General features: G+C 35.2%; 1 protein-coding gene and 1 pseudogene across 6 annotated transcripts in view; both read left to right on the top strand.

The window, feature by feature from the left end:
- Positions 1-27247, top strand: part of TCF12 (transcription factor 12) — a 300859-nt gene that overhangs the window by 208656 nt on the left and 64956 nt on the right. For 5 of the 6 annotated variants that reach the window (XM_087821290.1, XM_087821302.1, XM_087821284.1 and 2 more), the window contains 2 exons: positions 12264-12399; positions 16495-16547. In XM_087821290.1, coding sequence (XP_087677416.1) covers positions 12264-12399; positions 16495-16547 — 189 coding nt within the window. Of the gene's footprint in view, positions 1-11907; positions 12174-12263; positions 12400-16494; positions 16548-27247 lie in introns of those variants that run through there. The other variant, XM_016208532.2, reaches the window with a different exon arrangement.
- On the top strand, positions 14224-14317 carry LOC148094121 (U5 spliceosomal RNA; annotated as a pseudogene).

Genomic DNA, 27247 nt, shown 5'->3' with positions numbered 1-27247 from the left:
CTGCTGCTGCTGCTGCTGCTATTGCTGTTACTATTATCCCTCCTATTTCACTACTGAGGAACCTGAACCATCAGGGGTTATACAGTTTATCCAAGGTTTCATAGCTGATAAGTGAGGTAAGGATAGGAGAATTGAGGTAGTGATGAGATAATGATTAAAGTAGTAGACTGTATGGTCTGGTTTTCGAAGAAAGGAAATGAAACCATGATTAAACTTTGGGACTGGAAAAGAAAAGGTCAGGATATTGGATGTTTTGCCCCGCCGGCGTGGCTCAGTGGTTGAGCATTGACCTATGAACCAGGAGGTTGAGGTTCGATTCCTGGTCAGGGCACACGCCCAGGTTGTGGACTCGATCCCCAGTAGGGAGTATGCAGGAGGCAGCTGATCAATGACTCTCTCTCATCATTGATTTTTCTATCCCTTCCTTCCTCTCTCCAAAATCAATAAAAACATATATGTTTTTAAAAAGATATTGAATGTGTTGAGGTAAAAGAACAAGTATAGTAAGTAATAAGGGGTCAGTGGTGCTGTTAGAATAGGTTATCTCAGAGTTGAACGTAGTACTTAAAATTTTCAGAAGTCATGTGGTTCCTAGTACTAACAACATCCTTTTGGGAGTAAATTATTCAATGGTGATTAGAGGATTGTTAGAGGCAGGAATATTAAGAAGACATAAAAGTTTTATATTGGATCGGTGTTGAAGCTATCCAAGAGGTGATTCACTCATGAAGTAGCATGTGAAAGGGCCTTGTACAATGGGTTGCATACAGTAGGCATTCAGAAAATGTTTGAATCTGAATCCTGTGATCTAGGAAAAAGTGCATTAGCAAGAGGAATAAACCATTGGCTTGCATGCAGAGTGAGCTGCTGGGATTTGTGAGTTGATTGGAACATAGGTAAAATAAATTATTTGTTTGTTTAAAATATTACAGATGTCCCTTTTTCTCCCAAAATAAATTATTTTATGAGAGGAAAATCTCATCTTGAATTGTCAGGCAGTAGGTAATTTTAGTTTCTTCTGTTAAAAGGCTGGGGAGAGTTATATTGTGCAGGGGAGTTGGCAGGGGGGAAAACGTCATTGTTTCTGTTTCTGCTCTTTCCATATAACTTGCTAATTATACTTTTGGTGGTTCTTAGTACTCTTTGGGAACATTGTTTCAAAAAGTCAGTTTATTCTTTTGCAAATTTATTTTGGGAGAAAAGAATCTATTAAATAACGGCTAGAGAACAGACACCATCTCAGAATATAAAATTAAAACAGAGGTGACCATGGACTGGATATTACACATAAGGAATTGTTGTCAATTTTGGGGGTAACGAGCTGAGGGATGACAGAATAAATGAAACAAGAGCAGCAGAATGCTGAGTAGTTGAAGCTAGGTGAAAGGTATATGAAGGTTCATTGTACTGTGTTGTTGTTTTTTCTACTTTTGTTTATATTTGAGAATTTCAAAATAAAAAGTTTAATTTTTTAAAGATGTCCAGTATAGAATGTTTCAGTTTGAAAAGTATTGCATGCCTCTCTATATGCCTAATACTGTATTGGGTTTTGTGTTGCTCTTGTGTTCCTGAAAATTCAAGAGATTAGGAAGAGGGTACTCATTTACTGGATGTAAAAAGGGAGTGGCTTCAGAGTGTCAGAAGCTCTGCTGAAAAGTTTAGGACTATTTAGCACCATTTCCATAAAAACAAAAGATGACATCTCCTGTTCTTCTAATACTGGTTAGCACCTCACATAGTTGTTTCCTTTGTCTTCACAAAAGAAACTGCTCAAAGGCTTCCTGGTAGCTTTGCAGATGACTTTCAGAGGTCCTATTTAACAAGGAAGTTTCTAAATTCAGACATTCAGAAAAACTCAGAAGACAGAGTATGCCCATTCCTGACCTCATGGGCATCTGTCTTCAAGAAATCCCTTACAGCATTTTTGGAAGTGGGGACTCTCTTTATGAAAGTCTATAAAATCCTAAAAGAAAGTTATTCTTATTGCATAGTTGCAATTATTTAAATATATTAGATACATTAAAATGGCTTTTAGTTTGTTCTTTTCATAGTTCTTTTATTTTCAACAAGTCTGTCTTGTCTTGATCTACATCCCAAATCCCCCTACTTTGATATCTTTTTCATTGGCTGATGCCAGATTTGGGAGAAAAGTTCAGAGGGAAAAAATTGTGAAAAGGAAGTATTAAGACCGTAAAATTTCCTTCTGTTGCTGATAATTAAAGAAGATTGGTGAACATAAACTGCTAGGATTACCATGTTTTGGTAACTTGATAGTATATGGGTAGTTTCTTTTTCCCCTTTTTAGATAGAAAGATTGGGTTGAGTGCATTGGCAGGATGCATTTGATGGATGACTGTCATTATCTTTCAAACCTGCATGACACTTTAAGTACAGAAAATGATAATTAAATTTTCAAGACACCCTGTTGAGATGATAAGATTTGGGACTTGTAAAAGAACGCACATAACCTTTGGCTAGTGGTAGTTGGCGTGTTTTTATTGACTTGGGAAAGGAATGGAAGCATCTTAGGTTTCCTTTTACTTTGTTTCCCTGTACATCTCCACTCCTCCCCTCCCCCCAATTAATATCTTGTCCAATGTGTTGGTAATGACTTGGAACTATTCAGGTTGCACAAAGCATTTAATGAAATCTTGTCTTAGACAAAACACTAGAGAGGATCATAATTAATGTCTCATTTTCTGCCAGTTGCTATTGATTACTCATTCAAGATCCCTTTGTTCTCAGAATGATAACAACTGTACTTTGCATCACTATCTAATGAGATTCTCAGGATAGAATTCTTTAACAACATGCTGATAATTGCTAAGATATCCCTGGAATTTCAATGCAAATTAATTTGCATCATAATACAATTATTTCACAAATGTTGGTGTTTCCAAATTTGGATTTTATTACAGTCCTTTTTTTTAATTATTTGTTGAAAATTAATAGAAGACTGGTATTATTAAAGCCCAACATTTATATTTTGCCCTAAGTCCCCCTTCACCCTCTAAGATTTTTTATTGTGACTTGAGGTGAGAGGTTTCAGTTCCCTTATCATAATCTCTGAAACTTCAAATAGACTTACAGATAAATTGTACTGTGATGTTTCTAAATTAAAAGGACAGTTGCAAATATGATAACACTAATTTTGCTTTTAGAACAATTTTGTTTTTTCATTCTTTAGTGACAAATACATGGCGCAGTATAAAGAATTCAACTGAGAAATCCTAACAGTTTACGTACTCTATTTTATCATGATTGTTTTATACCTTTCTACCTTTTTAATTAGTACATTTTCTCAAAAAGACAAATCTGAGAACAGATGCTTGCTTTCTTGTATTAAAACTGCATATGACTTTGGGGGTATTAATATAGGCATGAAATCAAGGAATTCTGCAGAATATACACGTAGCAGAGGTTCTAGGAGTCCATATTGAATATTTTAAATTTTTTGAGATATGTGACTATAACATTAGGTACTCTCCATCTTATTTTTCTAGAAAACAAATTAGTGAGGAGTTAGTTCTTAGTATTTAATCATAAAATGAAGTTAATAATTTTTGATGTAGAGTTAATTGTCTTTATTTAATCTGAAGTTATGGATATCAAAGTATGTGTAGTACACTGTTGGGGCTAAGCCATTTAATTGTAAAAAGCAGTTCTTGGGAAACAAGCCTATGTTTATCGGGATTTCAAACACTTTTCTCTTTTAAGGGTAAGGAATATCCAAATTATCGTACTGTGATTCTGAATCCTTCTGTCTATTGAGTGGCACCATTTTTGCATAGGGTGTTCTTCTGCTTTCTTATTAAATCCCATTTAGAGTACCTTCCAATATAATTAAGCATTGATAAGTCATGTTGACCAGGGCCTCTACTATATCTCTCCTTTACTTTTCAGTCAGTATCATCATGAAAGCTTACACTGAATAGTCTTTTCAAGTTCACGTTTTAGAGTTGGGAATTCTCAAGCACACGAAGAAGGAGAGAACTTTTTAAAAAATTACCAAATAGGCTACACTAAGTTCCTTATACAGAAATAGGGATTCTTATTTACTGACTAGAGGTTTGTCATATATAACTCAAAATTAAACTTAACTTGATGTAGGTTTTATTATTAATAATCCAGGCTACATTAGTGTTTCAGGGATAACCCTGCATTGATTGTTCTTTGGTAATTAGATACATTTTTTACAGGTGAAGTTCTAGATGACTGTAAAAAAGATTCCTTTCTAAGCATGTGTAAGAAATTTAATAAGATGTCTTTTCAGAATTTGAATTCTGCCTTGAGTAAGACAGCTTGGCAGAATAAAACTGCTTTTCCTAGTTCTGTATCCTCTGGGATACTTGTGTATTCTTTTTCGCCTGAGATACCTCCAGGACAAGATCAGTGGTAATCAATAATGCTTCTCATTTGTTTTAGGCAGGCAGAAAAATCAATAACATGAGCTCAGATGCAATTTAATTTTAGGGGGAAAATAGTTTATTATGTGTATGTTAGTGTTACCAAAATGTTCGAAGAATCAAAGGAAAAATATATGATTTTGTTAGTGTTAGAATATCAAAATATTAGGTTTATAATAGTTTAGCTCTTGGTTTTTTTAGACATATATTCCATTAGTTTCATGGGTATTATTTCCTAGATTATCAAGTTCTTGTGGAGGAAACACTGTCTTAAACTTCTCTTCATTTCTTATAGTACTAAACAATTTATTTTAGCTGACAGTATAAAATATCATCTTGTATTCTTAAAATGAAACAGTCTCTTCTCCATTTACTTTGCCTAGTTATATAGCTCATGATACAGATTAAATAGGAGGAAATGGTTATTTCTGTGCAGGAGAGCATCTGCAATTGGGGGGAAGGCATTAAAACTCAGTATAGAACAAGAAGACGGAATATTTATTTCCTAACCGCATCTCCATATTTGTCTACAGTAAGGAAGAAGGTTTAGCAATGCTAAAATTGGTAGCAAGGAAACTTTTCTTCCTCAGAAACAACTTCTTCTTCTTCCTTTATTCTATGCATATGTGCAAAGTCGACCAGTACGTGTTCTGTAGTTGACTCAGCTTTAGGACCGTAATCCACAAATTCATGTACAGATTACTTATATTTCTTCAAGTTAACAATCTAATAATGGTAGTTAGGTTCCTGGACTAGTGTAGAATTCTTGTATTGAGGAGGAAGCCTCTGAAACAGACTAGATTCAAATTAGGGTTCTAGTACTTGCTATCTGTATAACATAAAATCCATAGAATAGTTAAGATTGTAGTAAACATTAACTGAGATAATACATTTGAAAGTGTGTTAGTGGATCCTTGATATTTATTAATTTTCTCCAACTTTTTATTTTGGAAAAATTGCAAATCCACAGAAAACATGCAATAATAGTACAGTGAGCATCCATGTCCTCATTAACCAAACTTCATGAATTAGCATTTCACCACATTTGTATACTCATTTCCTTTCTTTCACTCAGTGTGTTTATATATATATATATATATATACACACACACACACATGCTCTATGTGGGTTTATACACACAAATATACATACTTCTGCTTAATCATTTTGAGAAATAAGTTGGCATTTGTTTGTTTATTCTTGATTTAAATTGAAACAGTTCGAATCTGTCACACTCCTCTTAGGATTTAGCCTCTATCAACTCTCTCTCTAGGAGTCTGTCTGTCCTCTTTCTGGTTTCTAACATCTTTGATTCAGGGCACACAACGTCTCCTAACTTAGGTCAGAGAGTTTGTGCCCAGGAAAATTTAAAATGTCATTTGTCTTATTTTCATTCTTTCGTAATACTTAAAATGTGGTAATATATGGGGGGGGGGGGGGTTTGAAATTGAGGTTTTTTGTTTTCACTAGGTTATACAACCATACTACTCAGTTTTACTTAAAGCCTTATTTATATCTCACAACAACCTTGTGAGCTAATTAGTAATATACCCATTTTTAGAAAGGGAAGCAGGTGTATTAATGTTAGATAATTTGCCCTGGATCATACTGTCAGAATTTGAACTCTGGGTAGCTAACTAAGAGCCCATACTATTTCCAGGACATAAGTTTTTGTAAATATTTCATCTACTTTTAGGAATATAAGAAATGAGTTTCCTATTCAGGAAACTGTTAACAGATATTTCTGTTAATCTTTGTTAAGACTATTATTTAACTTCTTTGAAGAAATCACTGGCTACATTTTACTCATCTTAAAGTTTATCTATCTTTGTCTTCTGATTTCAGCAGACACACTTCTTCACCATCCTCCAAATTCAGTCCTTTGTCCCTTCATCAAAGCATTACATAAGGTGTCAATAAACATTTTCTAAAAAGGGCTAGATAGTAAATATTTTAGGCTTTATAGACCATGCTTTCTCTGGTGCAACTACTCAACTCTCCCACTGTAGCACAGAAACAATCATAGCTAATACATAAATGAATGGGTATTCCAATAAAAGTATTTTTGAAAACAGGCTCATTTGACCTGCAAATTGTTGACCCTTTGTATAAATCGTTATTTTATATGCACATTAGAATTTATATGCCAAGGAAATGTGGTAAGGAGCACTGTTAAGAGATGTTAATGCCCACTTCCTCTCATGTATTTGTTCATATATGTACAATGACCAGTTTCATATGTGCCTTCTATATAAGAAAAAGCAGATGAAGTACTAAATACAGCAGGTGCCTTAAAACATAATAGGAAAGGCAGTAGTTTTGCACTGAGCAGGGAACATCCTAAAAGACTAGTTATTTAAAGGAAAATTTCAAGGTACATGACCACTGGCCTCAGACCTGGTAATAATATGTTCCATCTAGCATACCATGAGCCATATTTTGATCTGTATTTGAGGAATGTTGAAAGTGCCCAGCACAGGCAAAAAAGAAAGAAAAACAGAAAACATGACAATGAAATTTCAGTATAATGTGTGGGAGACTTGGTTCCTGGGTCATACTGCTTTCATACAACATAATCAGGAGATCTGTTGATAAGGGTTTGCTATAGAAATAGAACATATGTGTTATTTACATTTATATTGATTTTCTCAATTTTATCTTTTCTCCTGGAGATTATTTACTTAAGGGGTACTCTTTCCCCTTTATGTCTAATAATAACATCTTTCTTTTTTTTGCTCCTCGCCCAAGGGATATGTTTATTGATTTGAGAGAGAGAGAGAAACATTGATCAGTTGCCTTCTTACACACACCCCAACCTGTCATCGAACCCGCAACCCTTTGGTGTACAGGACGACACTCCAACCAACTACTAATATTATGTAGTCTTTTCATGTATACATCATATTAGCTGGTGATTGAAATTTTCTTTTCACCTTTCTCCTTTATCAAGAAGGTATCAACTCCATTCAAAGAAGAATTTATCTTTTTAGGAATCTGAAAAAGTTTTTTAAAATTATAAGCATTTCTAAAAGATAGAATGAACTTTAGCTGGTTTCATAAATTGATTACTTCATGTGTACTTTAGCATTGTTGAATAGGCTTTTTAAAAAATGAAATATCAAATGAAAATGAAAAGACAGTAGAGCAAAACATATGAGATGCAGTGAAAGCAGGGATCAGAGGGAAATTTATAGTTGTAAATGCCTACATTAAAAAAGAAGACAGATTTCAAATCAGTAACCTAACTTTACAACCTAAGAACCTAGAAAAAGAAGAGCCAAGCAAATTCAAATCCAGGAGAAGGATGGAAATAAAGATTAGAGCAGAAATTTTTAAAAACAATAAAAAAAACAATATGATCAACAAAATCAAAAGTTGGTTCTTTAAAAAGATCAACAAAATTGAAAGACCTTTAGCTAGAAAAAAAGGAGAGTCTAATTAATTACTAAGATCAGAAATGAAAATAGGGAGCATCACTACTAACCTTGCAAAAATAAAAAGGATAATAAAATAATACTATGAACAATTGTGTGCTAACAAATTAGACTATCTAGTTGAAATGGACAAATTCGTAGAAACATACACACTACCAAAACTGACTCAAGAAGAAACAGAAAATCTGAACAGAGCTTAAACAAGTAAAAGAATTTAATCAGTAATAAAAATTCTCCCCTAAAAGGAAAAGTCCAGGACCACATGGCTTCACTAATGAATTCTATCAATCATTTCAAGAAGAATTAACACCAGTCCTTCTCAAACACTTAACTCATTCTATGAGGCCAGCATTATGCTGATACAAAGGCAGACAGAGTTATCACAGGAAAAAGGAAATACGGACCAATATCCTTTTTGTAAATTAATGTAAAATCCTGCACAAAATACTAACCTAAGTCCAGCAGCATGTTAAAAAGATTACATACCATGACCATGTGTGTTTCATGTCAGGAATGCAAGGGTAGTTCAACATGTGAGAATTGATCATTGTAATTCATTAATAGAAAGGAGAAAATCATATGATCATCTCAATTTAATGTAGAAAAGGCATCTGACCAAATTCATTACCCTTTCAGGATAACAGTTAACAAACTAGTAACAGAAGGGAACTTTCTCAACTTGTTAATGGTTATTTATGAAAACTAACAGCTTATATGATGCTCAATGGTTAAAGCATGAAAACCTTTCCCCTTGAGATCAAGAACAAGACAACAATGTCCACCTTCAACACTTTTATAGTCAACATTTTACTGGAAGGTTTAACCAGAACAGTTAGGCAAGAAAAAGAAATAAAATCCATCCAAATTGGAAAGGAAGAAGTGAAACTATCACTTTTTGCAGATGATATGATTATTATATAGAGAGAATTCACAATAAAAATATTAGAGCTAATAAAGGAATTTAGCAAAGTTGCAAGATTCAGATCAACACACGGAAATTATCTGTATTTTTATATACTAGTGATCACAAACCAAAAATAAAATTAAGAAAGCTTTATTTACAATAACATTCAAGAGAATAAAATACTTAGGAATAAATTTAAGGTGGAAGATTTGTACACTGGAAACTACAAAGCACTGCCAAAAGAAATTAAAGAAGACCTAAATAAATGGAAATATATTTTCATCAACTGGAAGACTCAATGTTGTTACGATGGCAGTACTTCCCAAAGGAATCTATAGATTCAGTGCAATCCCTATAAAAATTTCAATGGCTTGTTTTTTTCAGAAATGGAATAGCTGATCCTCAAATTTATATATAACTTCAAGGAACCCCCAAATAGCCAGAACAATACTGAAAAAAGAAGAATAAAGTTGGAATACTCACACTTTCTAATTTCAAAACTTACTACAAAGCTGCTGTAATCAAAGCAGGATGGAACTGGCATAAGTAAACACATAGACCAACGGAATAGAAGTGAGAGTTGGGAAATAAACGCAAACATTTATGACCAATTTATTTTCAACAAGGGTGCCAAGACCACTGAATAAGGAAATACTACTTTCCTCAGCATGTGGTGTTAGGACAATTGGGTATCCACAAACAAAAGAATTAAGTTGGACCCCCACCTTACACCATATACAAAAATTAACTCAAACTGGACCAATGATTTATGTATAAGAACTAAAACTATAAACTCTTAGAAGAAAAGGTAGGGGTAAATCTTCATTACCTTGGGTTTGGCAATGGAATCTTAGATCAAAAGCACAAGAAACAAAGGAAGAATAGGTAAATTAGATTTCATCATAATTAAAGACTTTTCATCAGATATCAAGAAGTGAAAAGACAACCTACAAAAGGGATAAAATATTTGCAAATCATATGTCTGAGAAGGGTCTGGTATTCAAAACATAACATATAAGAACTCTTACAATACATAGCAGAAAAACAACCCAATTTAAATGAGTAAAGGAGTTGAATAGACAATTTTCCAAAGAAAATATACAAAGTGCCATCAAGCCCATAAAGAGGTGCTTGACATCACTAGTCATTAGCAAAATGCAAAACAAGACCACAATAAGATGCCACTTCATACCCATGAGAATGGCTATAATTTTTTTTTTTTTTAAGAAGTGTTGGCAAGGTCGTAGAGAACTTAGAACTCATACACTGCTGGTGGAAATGTAAAATTGGTATCGCCACTGTGGAAAACAGGTTGGCAATTCCTCAAAAAGTTAAATATAGAATAACCACGGACACAGCAATTCTCCTAAGTAAATACCCATAAGATTTGAAAGCAAGTACTCAAATACTTGTATACAAATGTTCATAGCAATACTGTTCACAACAGTCCTAAACTGGAAACAACCAAAGTACCCCATCAGTGGATAAACAAATTGTAGTGTATCCATACAATGGAATATTATTCAGCCCTAAAAAGGAATGAAGTACTGATATATGCGACAATAGATGAAGTTCAAAAACATTATGCCAAGTGAAAGAAGCCAGACACAAATAAATCACATAGTGTGTAATTCTATATATATGAAATATTCAGAATAGGTAAATCCATACAGACAGAAGCAGATAAGTGGTTGCCAGGGGCTAAAAGAGGGGAGAAATGGAAGTGACTGTTTAATGGGTATGGGGTTTGCTTTGGGGGTGATGAAAATATTCTGAAACTAGATGTTCATAGTTGTACAACATCATGAGTGTACTATATGCCACATTTTGGAAACTTTCAAGTGGTTAATTTTATGTTATGTGGATTTCACCTCAATTTTTTAAAGCTGAAATTATTTTGAAATCATTAAATAGTATGATAAACTGAAATAAGACTTTTTCTTGATTATCAGAACAGAGGCAGGGATAGGGCTACTATGACTAAAAGTTCTGATTCTTTCAGACCAGAGTTGAGATTTATTTCTCAGTATTTTTATGATACTCAGTGGCTGAAAGGACAACTACTAAGAGTATGGTGATGACAGTAAGGGTAATTAAATATGGGGTAGCCCTGGCCTATGTTGCTCAGCAGTTGGAGCACCAGCCAAGCACCAAAAGGTCTCAAGTTTGATTCCCAGTCAAGGATGCGTACCTGGTTTGCAGGTTCAGTCCCTTGCCCCGGTTGGGGGGGTTGTGGTGTGTCTCTCACATCAATGTTTCTCTTTCCTTCCCTCCCTTCCACTCTCTCTAAAAATCAATGGAAAAAAATATCCTCAAGTGAGAATTAACAAAAATACATATATATATGTGGGGTAAGAGGAGAGTAAATATATCAGAGGAATCACAACTCTTTTCATGAGAGCATCCTTTCAGGTATATCCAGCACCCTTTTCAGTTGAGGCCTTCTTTATCCCTTAGCTACCAGAAAGCTTGGAACCAAATTCTGGCAAATTAACTTCATTTGCTTTATGATAGCATCACTGGGTTAGTAGGTCAGGGCTGCTGCGTCTCTGGATTTCAGTGAAGCACTTGACAAGGTCTCATGATTTCACTGTAGCACACCTTAGGACTCTCTCCTCAGCCTGTCACCCTGATTTTTTTATCGCATCTTTTATGCCTAGATACTAGAAGGCTAGCAAGTCTTGGTTGACAGACCTAGAATCTAAAAAAAAAATAGAATGGGTCGTTATTATGGATCAAATATAACAAGGTGAATTTTATCAGTGATAAATGTTAATTTAAGTCTTTGTACTTGGGACTAAACAAAACCCACACAAACGAAACAAGGACACCATTGAAGGGACATGCCTCAATTGCAGCATATGCAATAAAGAGTAATAGGGTGTGGTCACTCTTAACCTGTCAGTATCAGTTAGCACAAAAGGGTTCTTTCACTGTAGTGTTGAAAACTACTCTGCACCAATCTGACGCATTGTCCTCCATTCCATTCTACAAGAGACTTTGATAAGCTGAAAGCAAATCCAGAGGCCTGTGTTAGAGATGGTAAGAGGACATTCAAACCCACGCCATGAGACACAGTTGAAGAAAACAGGAATGGTTATTCCTGAAAATATTCGCACTCTTCAAACAATGAGAGTTATCCAAAAAGAAAAGGAAAAATAACAAAATTGACCGCCTGTGTCGTCATGAAAGCATTCAAGCAGAGACTGGGTGGCCTTTTTTTTTTTAATATTCTTGATGGTTACTGGGTGGAACCACATAGTAACTGAAGTGTCTTTCAACCTTAAGATTATATGGATCTACATAATTATTAGGAAGCAGGCAACATGAGGATGGGGAAAAAGAAAAATATGTGCTTAAACCAGTGGTCTAATTGAACTCAAATAAGAACTTATTGGATGCTTCCTAAATTCAAGGCATTGTTGAAGGTACTGTAAATAATTTAGAAGTTACGAAATTTTCAGGTTTGGGTCATTATCAGTTGGAGCATAACTTGTTTCCTTGGCCTTGTTTTATAGTCTAGTCTTCTGAGACAAGATCTAGGGCTTGGAAGCCCAGCACAGCTGTCTTCTTCAGGAAAGCCTGGGACACCATACTATTCCTTCTCAGCCACAAGTTCCAGGAGAAGACCACTCCATGACTCTGCAGCACTTGGTGAGTGCACATGACAAACCCCATCCTACAGATACATCTCCCCACCTTTAGCCTCTTCTTCTGGCTGCACTCTTAATTAGAAGAAGTTTGATTTCTTGGGTATCATGTTGATATTGGGGCTTATTTACATAAAATAATATATCTATTAGATATCTAATAAAACTCTTGTGTGGTCATCGATATAGGAGGAACCAATAGTGAAAAACAGAACTTAAAAATGGAACTAGTTTTTCCTCTTGTAAAAATGTCTGCTCGTATTAACACCTTATTTTTTGACTAACATATAATGCTGAACAGTTTATAAAGTGGTTTTATGTACAGTCTCATCTCATCAGCACAACAGTCCTGCTAAGCAGTGGATATAATACTAGGTTCAACATAAAAGTGAGGCTCAAAAGAGGACACATTCATATAACTAGTAGATGATTTACGTAGTATAAAACTTAAGATTTTTCTGACTCTAAGCCCACTGTCTTTGCATATTAATTACCTCTACTCCCCACTTTTTATAAAAATGAGGTAAAAGTAAATAACATAAAATTAATCATATTAAAGTGTACAATTCAATGGCATTTAGTATATTAACAATGCTGTGCAACCATCGTCTCTGTCTAGTTCCAAATCATCACCTTACAAGGAAACACAGTACCTATTAAGCATTCAACCCTCATTTCTTTATACATTGCCTAACCAGGCCAATGTGTTTTGTGTTGCTACTCACAGCAAGCTTCAGGTGTACTCTGATTCCTTATCTAATCACTGTTTAAATGTGGGAATTTTTGGTGATTCCTGCCAAAAAATCCTTTATATAGGAAAATTGAAGTTGTAAAGCATGCGTATATTAAGGTAGGCCAGCATCTAAAAAATATATAGTCCACCAAAAGAAAGTATGTCATGGTTAATTATTCCACAAATATTTGTTAACTCCCTCCAATTTATATATCTATCTCTGTCAAACCTATATTTTGGTGAAATATCCCTAGTTTCTGAGTCTAGCGTATGCTTGAGGATAACAAAGGGCACAGTGATGGATTGTCATGTTCAGCAGAGAGCTCTGGTTAGATATGCCCACCTCTCAGTATTATGGACGATTTAGTGTATGTACCATTAGAGTGAACCCAGATGAGTTAGGCCAATATACTTTTTGTTATAAAAAAAATTATTAATTTTAAAGTGTCTTTTCTCCATCTCCACTTTTGTTTCCCACCAAATGAGTTTAGTCAGGGTAGGAGCATTCATTTGAGTCTGGATGTGTTAGTGTCATTTTAAAAAATAACTTGTCATTGTGTTGTATGAGCATCTACTGTGACTAAAAACACTACTATAGACCAATATACTATTATGAAAAGTTCAGGGATAAAATGAACTATTGAAATAACTAGGAAGAGAGGGTGGATTTCATAAATACTCAAATTTTACAGAAATTAATGCTTATATCTTACTCATTTTCATTTTGATTATGATAGACACTATCGTCTCGATGTCAAGTACTGTGCTACACATGCTACATTTTTACAAAAACTCTATGAGATTATAATATTAACGTCTTGTTACAAATGAGGAACCAAGACCCAGGAAGCCAAGTAATTACTAGCCAAGGCATGGTACCCAGGGAGGCCCACTCACATCCTGTGTGAATACAGTTTAGTGGGTTCTTCTCTTCTTCTTTTCTCTTAGTCTTAGCCACTCTTTCATCGCAGTGCTATTATTCATGAAATCTCAGAATTGAAAGGACCTCAGAGATCATCTACATCAATCTCAGCATCTTCTCAAGTTATTTAGATACTTTAGGCAGACAGCATTCTGCAAAACAGTATCTAACAAATACTCTGGTTTCTCTTCAGGTTACTAAAGATTTCTGTGGAGGGGAACAATTCTGAGTTTTGAGCCAATTTTTGATGCCTTACATATGCAAGGCTAAAAACAAAACCAATATCTAACTATCCAGCTTATAATCATTTTGCCAGATTTTAATATAAACCTAATAGTAATGGCTAAAATGTATTGTGTCACTATCTGTAGGCACTGCCCTGAACCTGTTTCATATTTTATCTTTTTTTTTTTTCTGTAATTTATCTTTATTGATTTCAGAGAGAGGAAAGGAGAGGGAGAGAGAGATAGAAATATCAATGATGAGAGAGTCATTGATCAAGTCTGCAACTGGGCATGTGCCCTGACCGGGAATCGAACCCCGATCGCCTGGATCCTAGGTTGATGCTCAACCGCTGAGCCACGCCCCGGCCAGACCATATTTTATCTTTAACTCGCCCAGGCTCACACAGCTGCTGTATGATGAAGCTGAAATTTTAAGTCAGCTAGCTTACTCTTAATTACTACACTTTGAACCCTCCTAAAAGTGAAATATTAATCTAAATTTATGATTTTAAATTTCACATTATGTATGTGATTGTATAGTGGCAACCAATGATGAAATAAAAATATAAGTGAGAATTTCTATTCACCTAGCAGGGGAAAACAGTGCTAAACTATCTTCTACTAATAATTACTCTGTAATAGAGTGATGGTCTCCAAACTAATAGCAGCAGTACATTTGACTCTCTTGGTTTAGTGTGGCTTTTGCTCAAGGGATGTTGTATTAGTTGTGAAGAGTTGGGTACTAGAAAAACTTCACCAAAAAACCCAGAAAATTTGCATGTAAATTTAATAAATACAGTGTGTGCCAGATGTTGTTTATTTTTGGCACTTTGTTTTAAGGAAATATAGGCTGCCTGTTGGGGAGTGACTTGGATGCTAATGAGTGCTTTTACCCTTTTTATTGTATAAAATCTTTCCACATGCTACTTATAAAGTTGCTTTTTTAGCTTCGTAACCTCCTGGGATATTTACTGTAAAGATTCCCATCCCCAACATAAATGGGTTTCATTCGTTCTTAAACAACTCCATGTCTTTCATATCATTTATTACCCAGGAAAAGACCATGCTTGTTTAATTCCCATTTTTACAGTTTTCAAAAATAAATTGTATTATTTACAATTTATTCTTCTTCTGTGTTCTCTCTTATTAATAGTGAACCCCTCTGAAAAATCTTGAATTTGATCCATGACGTGATATATCCTCTGAAATATTAGAAAGCTATACTTATCAACTTTTTCTTACAATAAATAAGGACAGCCGTAGCCAGTTTGGCTCAGTGGTTAGAGCATCAGCCTGTGGACTGAAGGGTCCTGGGTTCAGTTCCAGCCAAAGGCACGTGCCTGGGTTGTAGGCTCAATCGCCAGCCCCAGTCAGTATATGAGCGGGAGACAGCCAGTTGATGTGCCTCTGTCACATCAATGTTTCTATCCACCCCGCACCCCCACCTCTCACTCTCTCTGAAAAGCAATGGAAAAAATACCCTCCAGTGAGGATTAAATAAATAAATAAATAAATAAATAAATAAATAAGTAGGCCAAATTTTAAATTTTAAAGATAGTAAAATTTAAATACTAAATAAGACTAGTTAGGCATATGACCAGCCTTTTTATTTATATTAATAAATCATTTAAGTCTTAGAAAAAATGCACTTTCTCTATGTAGTTATTTCTAGGAAATAAAGATAAACATCCAAGACTAAATTGTACTGTGTTTGGCGCTGAAGTTGCAGTTGTCACCACACATTGTTAGGGCATACCGGATTCTCAGTGTGATGTGAACACTAAGTTTGTGTGTCTGCTAAAGGATTATATTATGAAAGCAACCTCTTGCACCAAGTGCCCCTCTGCGAGTGAAACTGAGATAAATGAAGTAAAGTGCCTAGTGTAGAGCCTGGACATAGTAATAGGTACTTGAGAAATGTTAATTCCCTTTTCCTCACACAGGCTTATTGGTTTGTTGTTTTCTTTCTTATTTCACTTTGTTTGCTGTCATCTTTCCAAACTTACAGGATATGTATTTCAGGATATATCACTTCATTAGAACCTGTTTTGCACTGGAACCAGTTATGAAGAGTGAGGCCCCCATCCCTATACTCACTTGCTTACTCCTAAATATTGGAAAACAAGAAAGGCACTAGGAGGAAAAATTATTTCCTGTTCATTTGAAGTCTGATCATTTCTAATACAAATGCTGATGAAATATGCTGTTTTCCATGTACAGATCCTTTGCAAGCAAAGAAAGTCAGAAAGGTGCCTCCTGGTTTGCCTTCTTCTGTAAGTACCCATTTTTTGACTTTGTAGAAAACAAACTGATTTCAAATATTCAATATTTGCTGGCTATAAGGATATATTCGATTGGTGTCAGTAAGCACACTTCGCATAGTCACTGTTTGCTGCTTAACAGAATCATGGATTGAGATAAATCTGCATTTAATGTTAGGTTTTTAGATTTCTCTGCAATGATTTGTAGCTTACTCATATGCTTTTACTCTGTGTCCCTGTCATTTGAATTTCCCCCTTGGGAAGAGGACCAGGCCGGTAGCTGTCAAAGAAGATCTCCTGTACAGGTCTTTTGATGTTTAATTAGTCATTATGTTGCTGAACAGGAGGACAGACAGAGATTAATAGCTGAGAATCTTAGAAATTTACATTTGTAATAATCCCAGTGGAGCTAAAGACATTAAGATTCGGAGGACATGTTCGGCTCAGCTTGCCTCAGTAGGACTGAGGTTATTAATATGCATAAATCACCAAGTCAGATGTTCATCATGAAGCCCTTGTGGATTTTAAAGCCTTCATTAAGCCTTTCCTAACTTCAGCCTAACATCAGGAAAGCTTTCAAGCAACTAGTTTGTTGATCCCTCTTTGCTCAAAAATGTATCCTTTGAGAATAAAGAGTGTTCATGAAGGAGGTTGGAAAGGTTTGGTGAACAATTATTAATGGCCATGATAATCTAATGCTGTAGGGATGTTTGTGCTATTAAATATACTTTATTCTTTTAAAGAGTAAAAGTATTTGTAAATGAACCTACGTCATAAATCCACCCACAATTTAAAAATCCCTGGTGTGAGAGGAGGGGAGATTTTTTTCCCCTCTCCCTTTGCTTAGAGTAAATGGGGAGTGGGGCTTTTGGATTGAGGCCCCATGCCTTATAGGGTATATCTCTTTGTTGTGTAAATGGATGTTGGGCTTTTATTTGGTAGTACTTAACACATGGGCGCAGGTGCTGCTGGATGAGTCACAGCTCATCGAAGTATACACTGAATGGAATATCCGGCTTGGCAAGTAGTAATCTAGAAGGAGCAGCATGGGTCTGAGCTTTTCATTTTTATTAAGGCTGAAGTAGAGATAACATCTTTTGGTTGTTTGCTTTCCTTCTTAGCTGTGTTCTTCCTCCACCTTCTCTTCCGTGTGATACATGAAAACTCAAATTTGAAATCCTCTTTGAAACTCAGTTCCAGATGGATCTGAGTTTTATGCAGCCTAGGGCAGCTGTGCTCTGAACCTGCAGCCTACCTGGAAGGTTGGACTGCAGCTGCAGGCATTCTTAAAAGCTTTTGCTTGCATAAGCACTTGGGCCCACTAGAGGCTGAATAGCTGCTTGATAAACAAAATGAACACAATGCCTCAAATCATTATTCCCGAAGACAGGAATTTTTTTTTCAGCAGCAGCTAAAAATAGTTGTGCAATTTACATTTTAACAGTTGTGTGTACTATGCAGGGGTAGGTGGTGGTTCAAACTTAGAACACATGATTTCTGCTGGATTAACAAATCATATTTAAAACTGACAGAATTGCTAAAACACGTAACTGTGCATTTTTCTTGTAATTTATTCCTATAATTCTATGAGAATAATAAAAGTTAAATTACATACTAATATTTAGTAGAACTACACAGGTACAAAAAGATACCACATTGTACATGCAAAACTCACCTCACTTCTACTTAGTCCGAGATCAATTTTAAGAAACAATTTATTTTCAGTGTGTCATAGTTCTTTCATTTTTAAACCAAAAGGGCAAAATGAACAGAACAGCCTGGAATGAGAATAGACACTGGAGGTAACTAGCATTCCTAATTATAACAGCATTCACCACTTGGAGATAGTTCTCTGTATTGTCCTAGGTGTCCAGGAGGAGCTGTAGAGACGGAGAAATCCACTGAATTGAAGAAACCTTGATTCCTTTGAGAACCATTAGGAAATCTCACAAGTCATGCCTACTTATATATTGTATTACTAGCTACCTTATTTGGGGTTTATTTGGTAGTTTTACAGAACTGAATAGTATTCAGTATTTTTAGTTCTATATTTAACATCAACTTCAAACCTGATCATACTACGTTGAAACCATGCTGAAACTAATATTTGAACATATTGAATGCTATTAAAGATATAAATAATAAATGTATTTTAATTAATTGAAAGTATATTTTAGATTGAATTCTATGGTGAAAGCCCTCAAGTTTTTAAAAGAAATATTTTTTTTAATCTTTAAAAACATGCCTTGGTAAATAATACCAAAAAAATACACTTTTGAGAACACTTATAGTTATACTATTTACCTCTTCAGTGTCTAAAATAACTGGGAATTTAAAGTTATGGTTTTCAATTTGAATGTTTTTTTCTGAAATGTATGTAATTTATAGACCTTTAACAATGTGAAATTTTTTTAATGGGTATAAAAATGAAAATAGACTGGTGTTTTTTTTTATTTCATGATCATTTGGATATTATATTTCCCAAACCAAATTAGAAACTTGACAGTAACATCTCAGATTTTAAAGTTTGCTGCTTATCCAGTCTGTCTTTAATCTGTAAAATACATGTTACATTTACTAAAGATACAGTGAAAGAGCTAGGTTAATACCGCTTATTAAAAATAAACAATAGGCAGGGTTACTTTATATATGCAGTGCATTGATAATCTACATAAGTTGACCATATAGCATTGGTTAGAGGCTTTTTCTTTTTGTAAGTGATGATATCATGTTATTTAGATATTATAAATACAGACCTCACTGCCTCTATTCCTCTCTGCAGAACAACTGAATGTTAACTTCTGCCTGTGGATGAAGGTCCAATAAGTGTGTATTGACATCATTAAAGCAGTGTGTAAGATTAAGAGAATGGTGTCTGCTCCAATCTCCTGGCTCAGTTATTGACTGGTTGCATGAGCAAGCATACAGTTATCCCTTAGGAAGCTTGGAGTGGGAAATCTGAAGTTCCTTTCAGGTCGAACATGCTAATTACAAAAGGTTTTAAAACTGATATGCTCAATACATAACCAAAAAGCAGTCCTGACCCAGTGGCTCACTTGGTTGGAGCATTGTCTCATACAACCAAAAGGTTGAGGGTTTGATCCCTGGTTGGGGCTCGAACAACAAGAGGCAACCGATTGATGTTTCTCTCTTACGTCGATGTTTCTGTCTCTCTCAAAAATCACTAAACGTATCCTTGGGGGAGGATTTAAAAAAAAAACACAAAAAAAAACTTGTGGGTATAGTTTTCTTCCTACTGATGAAGAAATGGTGTTTTTAAGGGCATTTAATTTTCTACTTGCTTCCCTAGACGGGTTGAAGTATTGAGTAAAGTAGACATTTGTAGCAACAATAGAATGATGCTTAGACTTTTAGAATTCAAACATATACACATACCGTCATTGCCTTCTGGGAAGTTACCATCTAGTATGAGAAACAAGCATTCAGTGAGTTAATTACATTGCAGTGAGGCAAGTAAAGGTGTACACCAAGTGCTCGGGAAACATTGGTTATGTAAAACTAACCCTGTTTTGGGAAGTACTAATGGCCTCAGGAGTTGACATTTGAGCTGTGTCTGGAAAGATGAGTAGCAATTCCTCGTTAGAAAAGAAGGAGAACAGACCAGACAGGTAAAAGGCATAGACATGTGAAAAAATAAGCACGTGTTCAGGCCACATCTAGAAGTACAGCATTACTGGAATCTGTACCAAGTACAACCTTTGTACTTTTCCTATGGCAGATTCAGTCTCCCATTCCAAGAGCTGGTTAGGGAATACGTAAGACCAGTCGGGATGTGAAAGGGGATAAACACTCACGGCGGTCTACCCTGGGTAAAGGCCTAAAGTATGCTATGGCCAATAGATAATAGGAGGCATTTGTAATTATTAAGGTTCTTTGGGAGTCTTTTCAAAGACATGGGCAGTACTTTGACTTTGTGGGATATTTCCTTCCTTTAGGATTCCTGAACCTTCCCTCCCCTTTTCTAATGACCAGCTCTAGTCTTTGTTCTTTGTATGTATACCAGCTGTTTTTCATCTACATCAGGTTTTTACTAAGATACAACATTTAAGGAAATTTTGAAGCACTGGGTAGGGCTTGTGGGCAGTTGTGTTGTTGTCCTTAGTAATTTGTGAAAATTGAAACATTTGCAGTATATTTGTTAGCATCCTTTACAGCCTCAGTGTCACTCTGTTAGAGGTGCAGGACTTGCCAGGGTGAGGATCTGTAGCCACTATCCTGTGTCATTTTCATGTTTAGTCTTTGCCACACAAATCTGTGATAATTAATATCCTCTTCTTACAAATAAAGAAATTGAGACTCAGAGACATTAACTTGCCAAAGAATCACACATAGAGCCAATTACAACCTAACTTAATGTAAAAGACCATTTTCTTTTTATTTGAATGCTAAAATGTACTATGTATCTTAGTTTACTCATAAAATATCTTGTTTAGTATATTAAATTTAAAACATAGTTTATTCTTTCAATTATGTTTTTGTTGATCAAGTGTGTTTTTAATTGGTTTTGTTGTTAAGGACCTGTCACCATTTGAAAGGATGATAAAGAAAAGCAAGGACTTCCCAGGTTTCATCTGGCCTTAGCTGCTTTTTATTTTTTATAACCTTGGAGAAATTGCTTTTAAATTCTCTGAATATCAAGTTTCTATTTGTAAAAGGAGAAAATAATGCCTATCTCAAATGGTAGTGTGAGGGCATTATGTGCTAGATATATAATTGACACTCAGTAAAAGTTCTTTATTTTTACTGGTTCCTACCACCATAGCCTGAAATTTAAAGAAAATTTAGCATTTCGTTTTTACAAAATTTTGTTGAAAAGCAGGGAAGAGTTTGAAAACATAAGGAAGGATAAATTGTAGCTGCTCTTGTTGTTTAAAAAGCATTCATTTTGAGAAAAGGAACCTACAAAAGGAGGGATAATTTGTTGAGTCAAATTCTGCTACCTAGAATTCATACTAATTATTTTTGTTTTTTGAACTATCAGAGTCTATGCCTTTTCCCCCCCTTATTTTTATCATTGGTCAAACATCTTTAAGAGCCTCTGAAGCATTTCTCAGATGGAGAGAAGTATCTTTGTGTTTTATTCTTTATTTTTTAATTTGGTGTTAGTATTTCCAAACATAGATCCCTTTTCAAAATATGCTACAGAAGATGCAGAATTCTGAAGTAAGAAAGAAGCCAGACACTTTCAAGGTTTTTATCACCAGAAAGTAAACACCTAGACAAACTCTAGAATACCTTTAGACCCAAATTTCTAAAGTTGTGTTCTGGTTCAGTAGCATTGGAAAACATCTTTTGAACATCAGATCCTAGCTCTGTATCAAAATGGCATGTTTCACTCATTTAAAAATAACCAGTTTGCAGTCCCATACATAGGCTGCTGACAGAATCTCTTTGTTTCTTTAGCAAATGTTATTCTGTCCTCTGTCCTGTTTTTAAGTGCGTATATATTTCCCCACAAAAACCATTACAGTTTATCAGATAATTTCTTTGCTTTTCAGTTAAACTCTCAAAGTGTATTTTACCACCCCAGCCATCAAGAAAAATGTATTTTTCTAACTCTTCCCCACATAAGTTCCTTTGAATCAAAGCAGCTTAGATTCCACCTTTTCTTGCTTTGCTGCAGACAGGTGCAGAGGTCTGTATAGCCTTTGGATTGGTAATTGACTACAGTTTAAGAGATGATGCCTTCCATTTTCCCAAAAATTTTATGGGATTTTATTTAGTTAGAAATGGCTTCTTTTTTTTAACTTATTGATTTTTAAAGAGAGGGAGGGAGGAAGGAACGGGGGACAGAGAGAGAGAGAGAATTTGTTGTTCCACTTATTTATGCATTCATTGGTTGATTCTTATATGTGCCCTTACCTAAGGGTGGAACCTGCTACCTTGGTGCATTGGGTCGACACGCAAACCGAGTTACTGGACCAGGACTGGAAATGGCTTTTTTTTACATTAATATGAATTTTGAGTCATTTTTAGTATTAGATTTGAAATTTTAGGGGCACCCCTTGAGATGATTAAGATATCCTGAAGTGTTCCCAAACCACAAGGACCACTAAACCGTGTCCAATGAGCTAGCATTTTTATATTCAGACTAAATAGAATTAGTAAGACTATTAAATAGAAAAAGTCAAATATTAAATCCTGAGGTTGGCTAAACTGAGGATTTTTTTAAGTAGGAAAGAGAACAAATACAGCTTTCTGGAGCTGACGAAATAAATAACATGGAAAACTACCATTTAAAAGATTACTGGTGGACCCTAGCCTCAGTTGGTTGGGCGTTCCTTGCACTGAAAGTTTGCCACATCCATTTCAGTCAGGGTACATGCCCCTGTTGTGGGCTCTATCCCCAATAGGGGGCGTGCAGGAGGCAGCCAGTCCATGTTTCCCTCTCACATCTTTCCCTCCGTCCCTCCTTTTCCTTCCCTCCCCCTCCCTGTCTCTCTCTAAAAAATCAATTTTAAAAACTTAATTTTTTTTTTTAATAAATAAAAGATTACTGTTGGGAGGTTGAAGAGCTGGTAAAGGGGGGATAAATTATGACGGAAAGAGACTTGACTTTGGGTGGTGAATACACCATACAATATACAGTGGTAAAGAATCGTACACTTGAGCTTCACGAGGCGTGGCTCAGCAGTAGAGCATCAACATAGAATCCAGGAGATCCACTGTTCAATTCCCAGTCAGGGCACATGCCCAGGTTGTGGGCTCAATTCCCAGTCAGGGGTGTGCAGGAGGCAGCCAATCAATGATGACTCTCTTATTGACATTTCTATCTCTCTCTCCTCCCTCCCTTACTCTCTCTGAAATCAGTAAAAGTTAAAAAAAATAAAGTAGTGTACACTTGAAACCTACATAATTTTATTAACCGATGTCGCCCCAATTAATGCAATAAAAAAGAATTAAAATTAATAATTTTAATCTTTTTAAATTAATATTTAAAAGATTACTGGCTGTCTGAACCAGTAAGGAAAGGGTCAAGAGTTAGAACTATAGAGAAACTGTTACCTCCACTTTATCCATGAAAATAGCAAGTTGAGCAGCAAGTAGAATACTCTCAAAACGTATGGCCTGTGAAAGTCACTAGGAAGCTAAGATAACTGTGTTACTAGGCCTTTAAGACTAGCAAGAATCCTAGTGATTGCTCAATAAACAGTATTTACCCTCCTCCCCAGCTTCAGCAGAACTTCATGAGTGAACTCTTCGGTTCTTGAACATGAGTTGGAATAGGTTTAGCTCCTTTGGGAGACAAGCATAGAGAACACACAACTGTAGGTACTTTAGTTTCTTATTTTTGGCTGTTAGATGAGCTGTCTCTATTTGAAGGCTACCACGATATAGAATTTCCAAAGTGATCGATTCTTTCTCTGACCTTATAGGTCAGACTGGCAGAAAAAATTTAGTATATAAAGGAAATGGTTCCAAAATCCCTTCCAAATTTATATTCAGTTTGGTCACTGAATGAAATATTTTCTTCACACATTAATAAGAAGAAATAGCCACTGTTTATGCTGACAGTAACTACTGTTCAGAACAGTCAGAATTGTATCATTACAGATAATAGGCTTTTAATCCATAGTTATAAGATGTTCATTTTTGTGACAAGCCATTAATGTCTTTGATCTGATTTCAAGTCAAAAAGCAGAAGGAAAAGTAACCAGTGAGTCCTGTGTATCCAATTGTTTTTACTGATGTGAAGTGGTTGTAGGGTGATATTTATTATTTTTTAACTCTCCCTTTTTAGAGAAGAAAGAACATGGCTGAATGTCAGAGCTTGAGACTTCACAAACCAGATATAGGATAAGACCGTGTGTGTGTGTGTGTGTGTGTGTGTGTGTGTGTGTGTAACTTGTATGGTTTTTAAAGTATATGTGGTTGAATTCGTGTGTGTGTGTGTGTGTGTGTGTGTGTGTGTGTAACTTGTATGGTTTTTAAAGTATATGTGGTTGAATTCCATAAATACTTTTAGAGTTTAAGCCCATTGTTGGGGTGTTCAACATCAATAGAAATGTGAGGGTTTTTTGTGTTGGTTTTTTTTAAAAATAGATTTTCTTTATTTTTTATTTAATCCTCACCTGAGGATATTTTTTGCATTGCTTTTCAGAGAGAGTGGAAGGGAGAGAGACAGAGAGGGAGAGGGAGGAGAGAAACAGAGAGAGTAACATCGATGTGAGAGAGAGACACATTGATTCGTTGCCTCCCACACTGCCTCCCTCCCCCCGACCAAAGCCAGAGATTGAGCCTGCAACCAAGGTACATGCCCTTGGCGAGAATCGAACCCGGGACCCTTCAGTCTGTAGGCCAGCACTCTAACCACTGAGCAAAACCGGCTAGGGCTTGTTTTGGCTTTTGCCAAATATAATTTAGGATTATTTTTTCAGGTATAAGAAAAAAGGAATAAATTAAGAAATTCTAAATTTTATCACTGGGGATGTTTGGGATCTGGATTTCATTCAAAGTTAGGGAAGGCATTTACATCCTGAGTAATTTGCTGACATAAAATTTGCCATTACTGATACTCCCTTTGTTTGATTTTACTTTGAAAAGTCATTTATTGTACTTGTATAATATCTAATTTTGAGGACTGTACATATGCTATATAGGTAAACTCATAATTAGACTTTTAACCATTTTAAAAAATACTGATAGTCCCAGGACAGTTTCTAATTTCTCCTCTGTGTTTCTATTATATTCATTGAATAGATTTTTTAAAAAGAATAGTTTATTGATTTTAGAAAGAGAGGAAGGGAGGGGGGGAGAGAGTCACATCGATGTGAGGGTGCAACATCAATTGGCCACCTAGGCATGGGCCCTTCACCAGGAATCAAACTGGAAACCACCTGGTACATGGGACAGTGCCCAACCAACTGAGCCACACTGGCCAGGGCGTTACTGAATAGATTTTAAACACATTTTAAAGTGTTTACCATTCAAAGTTTTCATCTTTTTTTAATGATAAACCCTTGATTTTGTAGACCTCCATTTAATGGACTTCAGAGTTAACAGATAAAATTTCCAGTCCATATGTCATACTTGAAAATTAACATCCTGTTAATTTTAAATTGCTTTTAACCAAGATTTGCTTATAATAAAATTAACAGGTTATTTTTTGTTATTAATTCACTGTTATTTTCAACAAATTTTAATGAATAGGCCATATGTTGGAAAAAACACCATAGTAATTTTACTGACATAAATAAGTATTACATATCTACAACTCTTGTCTACATATTTAAACTCAAGAGTCACCTCTTATAAACAATGATTAGCACGTGATCACACCTCATCACTTGGTAATTGGTTCTGTTGCAGCATGACATGACTTTCTGCAGCAGTTTTAACATGTTCCCACATGCACTAAACCACATCCCAGCCATGTTCATTTGTTCACTCAAGGTCACTGCTGAATGCACACATTTACTAGACCTATTCAGTGTAAATTTAAAATTACAGTAATACATATAGAAAACTTTTTCTGCGAAATTAAACTTTTTATACATAGTTAATTTTAATTACACAAACATATCTACATAAGTAAAAACAGATAAACTAATTTGTCAATTTTTTAACATATGCATTTGGAACACCTACTTTATTATATAACAGACTTTGCTTTAACGGACACCCCCTTGCCTGAATTAGTCTGTTTTATTGAGGTTGTACTGTATCTGCAATTATTTTAATACATAACCCGATATATCTGTTATATGTCAACATTTTATTAATTTTCAAAAATAATTTGTTTCTAGAAATTGTGTTGCTGGAAAATTTGCTAGAATCTGCTTCTCTCTTTGTATAGCCTATATTTCTACTCTTCCGCAATGTGTTAGACCAAGAGTAAGCAAACTTTCTGAGAAAAGGGTTATGTAGTAAATATGCCTGACTTTATGGCCCAGCCAGTCTCTGTCACAACTACTCAACTGTGCATTAGAGTGTTCAAGCAGCCACAGATGATACATAAAAAATGGGCCTGGCTGTGTTCCAATAAAACTTTATTTGTAAAAAGAACAAATTTGGTCCACAGCCATAATTTGCCAACCTCTACATTAAACTTAAAAAACACAAGTATATGCCTAAAGTAGATATATTCTTACCTTCTTCATAAATGTAGTTCCTGTGAAAATGTAATTTTGTTTCAAAGAGAAACAAAATTAAATGTTTTGGGGTGGGGTTTTTTGGGGGGGATAATGATCCATTACCCAATATTCATTAGTTCCTTCATCATTTTCTTAAGGCCCTAAGCATTGGGGCCAGAGCTTATTGTAGATAGAAACTTTCCAAAACCAGTATTTGCCTTATTCTGAAAAGCACCTGACTGGGACAGTGGAAGAGTCAGTGTATAAAAGTGGATGCTGTGGCATCATAATTTTTCTAGGATTTAAATGTCACATTAGGTAATAATATGCAGGATCGTTTATAACATAAAAAGTAAGCCCATGAATAGACATGTTAGTAAATGTATATTTGAAACAGGGTATAAAGTATTTAAATAATTTGACTTTAATATAAACAGCCCTAGTATAATTTTATATATATAGTTGGGCCAGGATAAAAAAGGGTGATTGATCACTGTCTTTTATGCTGGCCCAACTTTCTCATAAAACCCAAAGCTAAAAGATGGTTCCTAGCAGCTTGAGGATCAGTTCCAACCCAAGTATGATTGTGAAACAGATTCGTTGAAACATGTAGAACTT

This window comes from Miniopterus natalensis, chromosome 1 (assembly GCF_054644295.1).
Source record: "Miniopterus natalensis isolate mMinNat1 chromosome 1, mMinNat1.hap1, whole genome shotgun sequence".
NCBI lineage: Eukaryota > Metazoa > Chordata > Mammalia > Chiroptera > Miniopteridae > Miniopterus > Miniopterus natalensis.
Note: the sequence above shows the minus strand (reverse complement) of the source record. Positions and strands in the feature narration are given on the sequence as shown.